The sequence below is a fragment of the Sander lucioperca genome, chromosome 13, assembly GCF_008315115.2.
Source record: "Sander lucioperca isolate FBNREF2018 chromosome 13, SLUC_FBN_1.2, whole genome shotgun sequence".
NCBI lineage: Eukaryota > Metazoa > Chordata > Actinopteri > Perciformes > Percidae > Sander > Sander lucioperca.
In genome coordinates, this window is record NC_050185.1 from 26,440,098 (window position 1) to 26,452,415 (window position 12,318).

A 12,318-nucleotide genomic window follows, 5' to 3' on the forward strand; every position below is an offset into this window, starting at 1 on the left:
GAAAGTAGACTTGGATGAAGTTCTGCTTACATCTGACTAAACCTGACGGAGCAGCACAACATCTTCAGGTAAGATGATGATATCTTACTTATGATCCATGTCCAGGTGTGTTAAAAAGGAAAATAGGAAGATGTACTGTTTTGAGCTTGTCACAGATAAAGTCACATACAAAGCTTTTCATTTTTGCAGTGTAATTATTCTGCACTTGTTGTCTCTTGACAGCAAATTTGTTCTGTCTGTCTGCTGAGGAGAGATGGAGCTTTTGCCGTTTGATATTTCACCTAAAAGCCCCAGAGGTCTGTAAACGTTTCTGTGCTTTTCATAATGTGTTGCTGATTGTGTGATATACTGTTGTGATGATGTCCAGTGCAATCAAACTTCACAGTGTTGTCATCTATTATAAAATTACAGAAATATTTTACAAAAGAATAGAAAATAAATGTAATTTCATAGAAGATGATGTGGTGGTGTAATAATGTTAGAATTGCAAAGATGCAAGGAGTTAAATGCTGAATTTGTTATCCTTTGGATGCAGATTCAGGTGTTTTAAAAAGGAACATAGGAAGATGTACTGTTTTAAACTTGTACACAGATGAAGTCACATACAAAGCTCTTCATTTTTGCAGTGTAATTATTCTGCACTTGTTGTCTGTTGACTGCAAATTTGTTCTGTCTGTCTGCTGAGGAGAGATGGAGCTTTTGCCATTTGATATATTTCCATATTTCACCTAAAAGCCCCAGAGGTCTGTAAATGTTTCTGTGCTTTTCATTATGTTTTGCTGATTGTGTGATATACTGTTTTGATGATGTCCAATGTCATCAAATATGAAGTTACAGAAATATGTTTTCAGTTCTAAACAACAGAAAACAAATGTAATGTGTAATAATGATGCTACGGTTGCAAAGAGTTAAAATCTGAATTTGTTTGTTCAGTGTAATTGTTTGTCAATGATTGAAGACTATGACACATTATTTTCACAACTTTTTAAGAGAAAGTCTGCATATATCTCAGTGCTGAACTATTAACTGCTCTTATGGTAGAATGCCGTAGCTGTAAACTACATTCATGTGTCTTTTTTGCAGCATTTTTGAGGTGTTAGAAAATGAAATCTACTCAATGTGTGGTGATGGCGCAGTGGATATGACACATGGCTTCAGTGTGGGAGACCCAGGTTCAATTCCCACTGTACCACATCAACCAATGTGTCCCTGAGCAAGGCACTTTACCCCTAGTTGCTCCAGAGGCATGTTACCTCTGACATATGTAGCAATTTGCTTTGGATAAAAGCATCAGCTAAATAACATGTAATGTAATGATCTGAAAGTGAAAAGAGCATCGACACCTTCAGATTTTGTGATGAATTTACTTCAATTAACGCTGGCTTTCACACAGATGTCCTACATACCGTGAGCTTTGTCATTTATACGGATCAGTTTTGTTGACATTTTTCTTTTTATTGTTTTTCCATATACTGCTTAACCCTCTGAGGTCTGAGGGCATTTTCACATATTCTTCTTAAATTTACCTTTTTAGGGTATTTGCATATAAACTGATCCCCGTTTGTTTCATATCAAAATGTTCAGAACGGACTCAGCTTTCCGTATAGTGATGCCCACATTTGTTCCAGAGCAATGGGTAAAGAGATAATTTGGCGCTAAAGCTGCAACATTGATGTTTGCTTTTTGATGTTCCTCAAATCTCTTTCTGAAAAAAAACCTTAACTTATGATGTGTTGTACGAATTGTTTTGGTGCTTGAAATGAGATCACCAAAGTCTTTCAAGTTATGTATGATTAAAATAGTACATAAATGTCTGAAATGAGATCTTGTAATATCGCTTTTTGAGTTAGAATTTTGTCAAACATCGTTTGGATGCGCCAGTGCGTCTTTTGTCCTCAGAGGGTTAATGTATAAAATAATAATAGTTATTGCAGCAGATGGGCTGGGCTGATTCGGTGGAATGTTGCTCTTCATATGCTGTGGCTAACCATGTTGTTTTAAGGCTCTTTAATTTTGATTTAGCATGATTATCATTATTTTCTTGTTTAGTTTTTTTAGTGTACGTTATTTTATTAATAATAGTTTTTTTAATACAACCTAGTTTGTACGTACATAAAATGTTTCTTTCCTTTTGCTTCTTATTCTGCTTAGTTATGCATATTTTCAATTAACCAGGTTGTCTATTTGTATGGCATTGTTATGTTTGTATGTGTGTGCTAGATGGTTAGGAAAAACTCAAATTAAATATGAACCATAATACTTATTGCCAAATTAACACATTTTTCTTTTTTTCCTGACCATATTAAAGCCCAATATGTTATAAATCTGTCCTATGATACAGAAATAACCAGAAAGTATCATTACACCAAATAAGAACATATTTCACGTTTATATGTTATAATGGCAGAACAAATATATAGATTCCTTTTGTATGAAAATAGCCACTCACAGTTATGTTATGCAGTGTTGTAGTACTCGAGATCGGTCTTGGTCCCAATGTTTGAAGGTCAAGACCACAACTGCAGGGATTTCGTTAAATTGCCTGTGCATGTGCTGTGTCTGATTTATGTCTATGTGTTAAAACTTCCAAATGCAACCATTAACTTGACTTATATCTAATTTGAATTTGTTACCGTAAACCCCCCTCTCCCTGCTCCCTTTAGACGCACTCCCAAGAAAGTAAATGCAGGAGACAGGAGAAGAAGCTCTGGCTGTCTGACACAAATCTGGTCTCGGTCTTGACTCGGTCTCGCCCTGCCTTGGTCTTGGTCTCAAACCCTCAAAGTCTCGGTCTTGTCTCAATAAACACAATCTATTTCTATATCTGTATGAAAAATGGTCATGGAAATATTAACACACTATGGTAAAATGTACCATGCACAGATTGAAAAATGGACTATAAAACTCCTCTCTGTCTTCTGATGTCCTGTCTGTAAATTATCACTGACACCTCATTTTCCTCACTCCCTCTCCAGATTCACAACTCCCCTTGTCGACCAATCATAGAGCCAGCTTTGTCAACGGCACCTGGGAGCCTGATGGCGTCACTTTCTTCATCATTGAGGGCCTCGCCAGCCTTGGCGAGAAAAAGATTATATTTTTTGTCATCCTGCTTCTGGGTTACATCACCATCCTGGGAGGAAACAGCATGATCATTTTTGTGGTACAAAACAAAGCCTTCTATTTAGTTAAAGCAGTTTATTCAGTCCTGCAATTATTCGTATGGTAATCACTGCCACTGTTTTTTCTCATGCAGGCGTTGACTGATCCGAAGCTTAACTCCCCCATGTATTTCTTCCTCTACAACCTCTCCTTTGTTGACATCGTCTACACCACCACCACCATCCCTCAAATGCTAGCCGGCTTCCTGACAGACATGAATACCATTTCCTACCCGGGCTGCTTCTTCCAGATGTATTTCTTTGTTCAGCTAGCAGTTACCGGCCGTTCCATGCTGACTGTCATGGCGTACGACCGCTACGTGGCCATCTGCAACCCTCTGCGCTACACTGCCATCATGACTCGGCCCGTTCGACTGCTCCTTATCACAGGAGCCTGGAGCTTCGGCACCTGCTGCACGCTGCCAGCCATTTCAATGTCCTTGCTGCGGTCTTACTGCGGCCCGAATGTGGTAAAACATGGCTGGTGCGACCCGTCATCTGTAAGGCGACTGGTGTGCGGTGACACCTCAGTGGATGGTGTTGTGTCCTTTTCTTCAGCCTTGTTTGCATTACTGACCACAGGAGTCCTCATCCTCACCTCTTATGTCCTGATTGGTGTTTCCATATTGAAGATGGGTGTCGCTCAGAGACTGAAGGCCTTCGGGACGTGTGCCGCTCACCTGACTGTCGTGTTCATCTCTTACAGCTCGGCCTCGTTTGTATACATCTCCTACCGTGTGGGAAACTTTTCACCAGAGGTACGACAAAAAATATTGTTTTAGTACATTACATATACGCACATATGTCCACCAAGAATGACCTTTTGACTCGTACTTCCTGATTCTTACAGTGCAGACGCTTTGCTGCTTGCTCCTGCCTCTGCTTGCATATTTCTACTGATAATCTTGCTTTTCCTCTGAGAGAAACTATGAGCAGTGGCTCTTGGATACTTATAAATCACTGGACTATAAATTTTTTGTAGACATAGTAGGCTATTACCATATTTCAACATTTTTCTGCGTGAGCATGGCCTACCAGTAGCTCAAGCCTGTCCTACAGTGACTGTAGCTGAAGCTAATTAGCAGCAAGATGCCTCCCGTTGATAACTACTACAAACTCCTTCAAAAGATTGCAGTTCTGGAAACCAAAATTCACCGGTTAGAAGTAAACGTGGAAGTGAACGGATCATGTGGAAATGACACCACTTTACCATGGACCCAAAACAATGGACAAAAGCATGCTAACACACAGCTAATTAGAGCCTACGAAGAAACAAGAGGGCTGTGGAATGGGTAATAAATCAACAAGTAGTAGTCCTCCCTGGAACTGTTTTGGTGCAAAGCATAAGAGTAAATTATTTTCCTGGGAAATGGGAGGACGACTAACGGGCAGGTCACCGCACCCTGAGTTTTGTGATATGACCGGCTGGCCTGCATTATCATCCAGGCAGAGCGCCTCATCACAAATTTCAGGGCACCGCGCCCTGAGATTTGTGATATGACCGGCTAGCCTGCATCATCCAGGCAGAGCACCTCTTCAACCCCTGTACTTAGTAGGACCCAGCCGTGGACAGCTGCAAAAGGGAAAATTAGCAACAAAATGCTTCCCCAACAACTGAGTGTGCAGGTGGAGGACAGATTTGCTCCTCTGCTGCAGGACCCTGGACATCCATCTGATGACCTGGATTGCATCTCATCGTCACACAGCACGGTAAGGACTGAGAGCAATTCAAAAAGTAAAAAGCTACAGGGAAAGCTAACGACTGGGCCTCAAACTCTGATTGTGGGTGACACTGCTGTAAAAGATATAAAAAGCAGTAAAAACACCAAAATACTCACAAAGACATGGTGTCTGACTTGGCCCAAAGAATCCCGGATATCGTGGCAGCACACCCAACTGTGAAGAACATTATACTGCATATAGGGTCACATGATATTGTAAAGCAACAGACGGAAGTGCTGAATTGTGACTTTATGGATCTGCTGAACACAGTCAGCTCCCTAAACGCGAAGGTGTTTATCAGTGGCCCTATACCGCCAGTCAGAATAGGAGCTGAGCGATTCAGCAGACTGTTGGCACTGAACAAATGGCTTTCAACTGCATGTACCATCGATTCTCTGCAGTTCATTGACAATTTTAACATTTTCTGATACCGCAGACATCTTTTTAAAGCAGATGGATTTTTCTACACATCTGCTCCCTTGGCCAAGGACACGAGACAAGAGGAATCTAAACAAGAGGAAGACATAACAAAGCATGGCAGTGATTCACCACAGCCCCCACCTGAGCAAAGATTTTACCATGGGAGACCACAGAGCAGAGATGAGAAATCTCAACCCCCCTTTTCACCCGTCAAACACCCCTCAAACCCCCTTACCAACCCCAACGACTTTGAGGATCCATCGCTCTCCCATCTTTCCCCCATCCCCATGTTGGAGTTCACTGACAGATGAAGCAGCTGGTGGATGCTGGAACCAAGTATGCCCCCTTTCCTTCTCCCATCGTTCGCCCGGCGCCAAAAGTAAAACGCCAGGCACCTCTGCCAGGATGGCAGCTAACTCCTCCCCAAACTGATAAGGATGCAGCAAGTATTGACTGATATGGGCTGCGTCCAGGCTGCACGCCTAGTAGCACTCATGACTCTTTCCAAGACAAGCCCGGGTCCTGTGTATTAAATTCTTCCTCAATTTATGTTGTGATAGGTAATAGAAAAATAATGGCGAATAAGCACTTAATTGCAAACTTAGCAAATTTAGCATCCATTCTTTGTCAGCCACAGCCTGTCCCAAAAAATGAAAACACACTAACACTAGACCTACCAAACCCTACAGGTCTTTGGCTGGAAAATCATTTTTAATCAATGGTTTTATTATTAAGCACAATCTTGATTTTATGTTTTAACTGAAACCTGGTTGTACCATAATAACAGTGCTGCTGTTCTCATTGAGTCAGCTCCCCTAACTTCAGTTTTATGAGTGAGAATAGAGTGAATAAGAAAGGAGGTGCAGTCGCCATTTTGTTTAATGACTCATTCCAATGTACGCAAATATCTTATGGAAATTTTGCTTCTTTTGAATATGTGGCTCTTCAGCTAAGGTCCTCCCCTCAAGCTATACTTACAAATATCTACAGGTCACCTAAATACTGTGCAACCTTCGTTGACGACTTTACTGAACTGCTGTCTATAATCTGTATTAACTTTGACTCTGACTTTGACTTTGAATTATTGCTGGTGATTTTAACATTCATGTTGACAACCCCCAGGACAGAGGGACCAAAGAACTGTGTTGTGTTTTTGAGAACTATGGACTGACTCAGCATGTGATGGAGCCCACGCACAATAAGGGCCACACTCTGGACTTGATTATCTCCAAGGGTCTAAACATTTCCAAGGTTGTGGTGACTGATGTTGCTCTCTCAGCAGCACTATCTCGGTGCCCAAAAGTGTTCAAACAAAGTTAATCAGAAAACGGTACATCACTGAAAACACCAGTGAAACATTCATTCAGCTTTTCTCCTCCACACCCGCCCTCACTGGGGTCTCAGTCACTGAGCTTGTAGATAATTTCAACTGTAAAATTACAAATATTATTGATGCTATTGCTCCCACTAAGGTCAAAGCTGTCTCTGGTAAGAAAAGATCTCCATGGAGAAATGTTACAGTGGTGTCGAAAAGCTGGACGCAGGTGGCGAAAAACTAATCTCCAGGTCCATTATAACACCTATAAAGAGAGACTTCACATTTATAATTTGGAACTAAGGAATGCAAGATGGTCCTTCTTCTCTGACATTATCGGAGTAATGAGGCACTTTGCCTCCTTCTTCAAAGACAAAATTCAGAAAATTAGACAACAGTCAGTGCCTCCATATCAAGTACAGGATATGTGCTGTCACAGTGTTCACGCAAAACAAATTCCAATATGACACAATTTCATATGATCAACCATAAAACCTGGAGGACATTATACAACATCTAAAAACCTCCTCCTGTTGTCTTGATATTCTACTAACGGGTGTTTTCAAAATGTTTCAAATTGTTTGGCTTCAGATCTTCAACAGATCGTCTCTTCTCTCAGGTATCTTCCCACAGGCCCTGAAAACTGCAGTCATCAAGCCACTCTTAAAAAAGACCAATCTAGACACGTCACTAATGAGCAACTATAGGCCGATATCAAACCTTCCATTTTTAAGTAAAATCATTGAAAAAGCGTTTTTTCAACAACTCAACCTTTTCTTGTCACTAAACAACAGTTTTGATGCCTTCCAGTCAGGTTTGTGGTCAGTTATGCGGACGACACACAAATCTACATAACCTTATCGCCAGTGGACTATAGTCCAATACAACAACTGAATATTTGCATTGAACAAATTAACGACTGGATGTGCCAGAACTTTCTTAAATTAAATGAAGAAAAAACTGAGGTGGTTGTTTTTGGAGCAAAAGAGGAACGATTAAAAGTCAGCGCTCAGCTTCAAATGATAATGTTAACAACAACAGACAAAGCCAGAAATCTTGGTGTAGTCATGGACTCAGACCTGAATTTTAACAGCCACATTAAGACAATTACAACGTCAGCCTATTACCACCTTAAAAATATATCAAGGGTTAAAGGACTTATGTCTCAGCAGGATTTGGAAAAACTTGTCCATGCTTTTATCTTCAGTAGACTTGACTACTGTAACTCTTTACAGGTCTCCCTAAAAAATCACTCAGACAGCTGCAGCTGATTCAGAACGCTGCTGCTCGAGTCCTCACTAAGACCAAGAAAGTGGATCACATCACTCCAGTACTTAAGTCTTTACACTGGCTTCTAGTGCCTCAAAAAATTGATTTCAAAATACTTTTGCTGGTTTATAAATCACTAAACGGTTTAGGGCCAAAATACATTTCTGATCTGCTACTACACTATGAACCACCCAGACCTCTCAGGTGGTCTGGGACAGGTCTGCTTGCTGTCCCCAGAATCAGAACTAAACAGGGGGAAGCAGCGTTCAGTTTTTATGCTCCACATATCTGGAACAAACTCCCAGAAAACTGCAGGTCTGCTTCAACTCTCAGTTCTTTTAAATCAAGGCTGAATACCTATCTTTTTGATGTTGCCTTTCTTTAAATAAGCATTGTTGAAACTGTATGACAATCTATATAAGCAGATAAAGAGAAATTCCTATTTTATCAGCTTTTATATATTTATGTTTTAACTGCTCTTTAATGTTCAATTTCTTATACTGCACTTTAACTTTTATTCTCGTATTTTATCTGTTTTTAATTTTTTAATCTGTTTTTATGTAAAGCACTTTGAATTGCCCTGTTGCTGAAATGTGCTATACAAATAAAGCTGCCTTGCCTTGCCTTTAAAATACTGGTGCTGAACACATGACTAGCAAGGAGTTTGAAGGTTTATCTTTGACCTTGGAAGCAGCAGCTTGACCGACCACTTACTTGTGTTTTTTTGTACGTGTTTTCCAAAGCTTTCAACCCCTTCCTGTTGCCTTGCACAGCAGACAAAGTTGCTGAGATGTCTTGTAGATATTGTAATACTTAATCATGTGAAATATAGTAGACATCATAATAAACATCAGCACGGAAGAACCTTGTCATTCTCAGGTCCTGCTGCTACCAGTAAAAATGCCAGATGTCCTTAAGGAACCTTGTATGTTTAATACTAACACTGTGTTATTCAATTTTTTTATTTTGTTTCAGGTTCGCATCATTGTGTCTGTGTTGTACGCCGCTCTGACTCCTTTCCTAAACCCAATGATCTACAGTCTGAGGAACAAGGAGCTGCGAGAGTCTATCATAAGGACGCTGGGCAGGTTCAGACCTTCTGCTGTGTTACCCAGAAAAGACATCAACACAGTGTCCTGACTGGGAGAGAAAATTTGGAATTTGTCAATTTGGAATTAAGAAAGGACTGTCCTTCACAAAACTTATTTAGAAATCATGTGATTAAACTAGTCTTCCTTCAATCAACTTGTTTAGCTGTCTTTTAACTTTCTAAGGTACATTCATATTAAAGATAATTAGGCCCTGTGTCTGCCATTTCGTAGCTTTTTCTCAGATGCTTCCTTATGATTTGGCACCTGGTCGCTACGTTTATAAAGGTTGATGCCCAGAAACGCCCCGAACAGAGCAAAATAAGAAGATCCAGGCAGAGTGCACGCTCTCTTCAGATACAGTGATACAGCCACACACACTTCTAGTGAGTCATTAACATAAATGTAAAAAAAGAACTGGATACAGAATTCAAGGCAGAGCTCCGTTTATTCCTGTGAGAGTTCCTCGCAGGCCTTCGAGCCGGCTACTTACAGTTCAGCACTCTGCTAGTCTCCCATTGTCAGCTCTCCACTGTGCTGTGGAGTAAGATCTTGCTACACTACAGATACATTCTGGGATAGGAGAAAAAACACTGGGTGTGTGCATTTCTTTAAACCAATCACAATTGTATTGTGCGGTGCTAAGATTTGGACGCAATGACAGTGGCTCTGCAAAATAGTCTCAGGAAGGAACATTTGCACCCCGGAAAAGAAAATGCCACATACAATATTAAATGAAGTTAACTGTTCACACAATACAGTAACGTGAGCTATTTAAATTAGCTGGATACATGATTAAATGTAATTAGCTCTTACCAGTGTATCACCTTGTGTACCTCGTCCACAGCAATCTCACCAATCGGTCCCAAAACGTCCCAGTTAGAGAGGAAATGCCGTAAACATATTATTTGTAAATCTTTACAATAACTCCCAGAAAAAAACAAGCAGGCATGCCTTGTTGCAAATCTTCTTCAAAACTTGCCATTTTCAGCATGTAACTTGCTAGCTCAAAGGTTGTTGTTTCCCAAAGTGAAGGGATTATGAGAACGGCAACACACAGAGAGCAGAATGTAATGGACATCCGGCACATAGGCCACATTCTGGATGTCGAGCAATTATCCTGGCAATGTACTTCATTTGATCCAGACTAGCTCTCCACTCCAGGCCCGGCACCAGGGTAAAATGACTAAGGGGGCAGGTAAAAATTGTGAGGAGGTGATTTTTTTTCTCATAAAGTAGGCTAAAATGAACTAATTTACCCAGGCTTTACCCGCACTGCCGCAACAGGGTCAGCACTTGCAAATATGGCATTTCTTGAAGCAGTTAAGTTGTTCATTTTTATCAATTTTTTTAATAAGTACAACTTGACAAAGTAACTATTTAAAAGTCAGTTTATGAGCTTTAGGCTTTCATTAACATTACAGATCGAACACACACACACGGCTGTGACTGCGCCCTCCCACATTTCTGTCCAGTAATGGTTGAGCCGACACTTAAGAATAAAGTATTTCTAATAGGTTTAGCTAGTGCAGTAACGTTAAGCTAATGTTAGAAACTGCTAACGTTACACAAGTAACTTATTACTCAAACACACCATGGCGATCCTCAGGTAGGTGAGCGTTAGGCTGCCGAAGGACGAGCCCAGGATGACCATGGCGCTGCCGAGGCCGTAGATGTTGTTGATGATGTTTTCTAAGGACAGCTTGAACAAGGCCGGGTTGTCACAGAACGAGTTGATACGACACAAGTAGCGGATGGTGAGACCCAGGAGGATCGCGACAGAGACCCACGCTCCCACTGACAGCTTCACCACCATCCTGTTGGTGATGATGGCGGCGTACCGCAGCAGGTTGTAGATGGCCACATAACGATCAAAAGCCATGATCATGAGCGCCGCGTGAGAGGTGCTGGCATGAAAATGAGCGCAAAACTCCTGGACAACGCAGTCGATGTAATGAAAGTACCGGTCTGAGCAAGCGAGGGATGACGTTCGTCACCCCTAAAGCATCGTTGATGCTCATGTTGCAGAAGAGCAGATACATGGGCAGGTGGAGGCTCCGCTCCATGAAGATCAGCACCACCAGGCAGATGTTGGACACCATGATGAAGACGTAGATGATGAGGAGGAGGATGAAGGCAGGAAAAGAGGACTGGGGGATGACCTCGATGGATATAATATCCATATTGAGAATTTGGTTGTCCATCCTGCAGAGGATCATAGACAGGGAATTCAGTCAACACTGTGTTGGTTAGTGTTGTGAATCTGTTACAATTCTGTACAGAAAACTACTTTGCACATCTTCAAGGTGAGACAGGTGCGTCGGAGGGGGACAAGCAGGTCAAAAGTTGCAAAGAAACTCCCGCAAACTGGCTAACTTGCAATTCTTTTTCCGCCTGAAGATGGTCTAGTACCTAAACGTTGCCTGCTATTAAACTTTATATATTTTTTGCAAGTTGGACAGTGTGCAGGAGTTTCTTTGCAACATTTCATTCTGTAAAAAAACTAAATAAACTCTGAACAAAGCGTCTCTTATCTGTTTTAATTGGTATTAGAAATTTGTATAATAAATTGTTACATCTTTTTACTTTTCTGAAGATTTATCTGCATGAACCTACCTTGAACTAATCTTCCTTTCCTCTGGTACATAATCACGTACCCTCCGCAGTACTTTAAAGTACTCTGATTTGAGAAACACTGAACTAAAGCTTATATCGGGCCCAATAAATCAAGCCCCGACCCTACCCAAGCCCGAGCACGTTGTGTCCGAGCCCGGCCCGATACATTAAGTGTAATTATGAGCCCGAGCCCGATTTAAACCCGACAATTTTTTAATGTGTGGGCCGTTATAACTGACGTTCTCAACTACAATTCTGAGTTGTTTGAACTGCAGAAATCTGTTTAGAAGGGGTATGCTTGGAGAAGTAACAAAAGAGGACATTGAAGGCTGACTATCATCTTTTCTGCCATCGTCCCATGCCAAGTCCCCGTTTATTTGCTGTCATAGGCGAGCAGCGTGCTGCACTTAATGCGCTTGACAAAGCCAACACGTTGTCACTGCCCACGACTTGTTTAAAATGGTTCCATACCTCAGACTTTCCTCCAAACTTGCTCAAAGTTAATTCTCCTGTTTTGATTTTTTCTTTATATCTTCAACCTCCATGTTGCACTTGCCTGCTGTGCTGTATGCACAGCAGGCCCGGTGTGATGCGTGCAAGTGGAAGAGATGCTGCACATGATTATAGCATAGCTTTCTCGCAACCCAGTTAGGCTAATAAAGTAATGACCCGTCCAAACGGATCCATTTGTAAATGACTCAACACGCTACTTCATATTTCAGGCCTA

The 12,318-nt window shown here is 41.2% G+C and overlaps 1 protein-coding gene and 1 pseudogene across 1 annotated transcript; one reads left to right on the forward strand and one right to left on the reverse strand.

Moving 5' to 3' along the window:
- The first annotated feature begins 1,141 nt into the window (after positions 1–1,141).
- On the forward strand, positions 1,142–9,027 carry LOC116060376 (olfactory receptor 10J4-like). Its single transcript, XM_031313910.1, has 4 exons — positions 1,142–1,172; positions 2,976–3,163; positions 3,257–3,919; positions 8,863–9,027. Exons 1-4 carry the CDS (start codon positions 1,142–1,144, stop codon positions 9,025–9,027), a joined length of 1,047 nt encoding a protein of 348 aa, XP_031169770.1.
- A 1,512-nt stretch (positions 9,028–10,539) lies between these two features.
- Positions 10,540–11,179, reverse strand: LOC116060377 (annotated as a pseudogene).
- Positions 11,180–12,318: the final 1,139 nt, after the last annotated feature.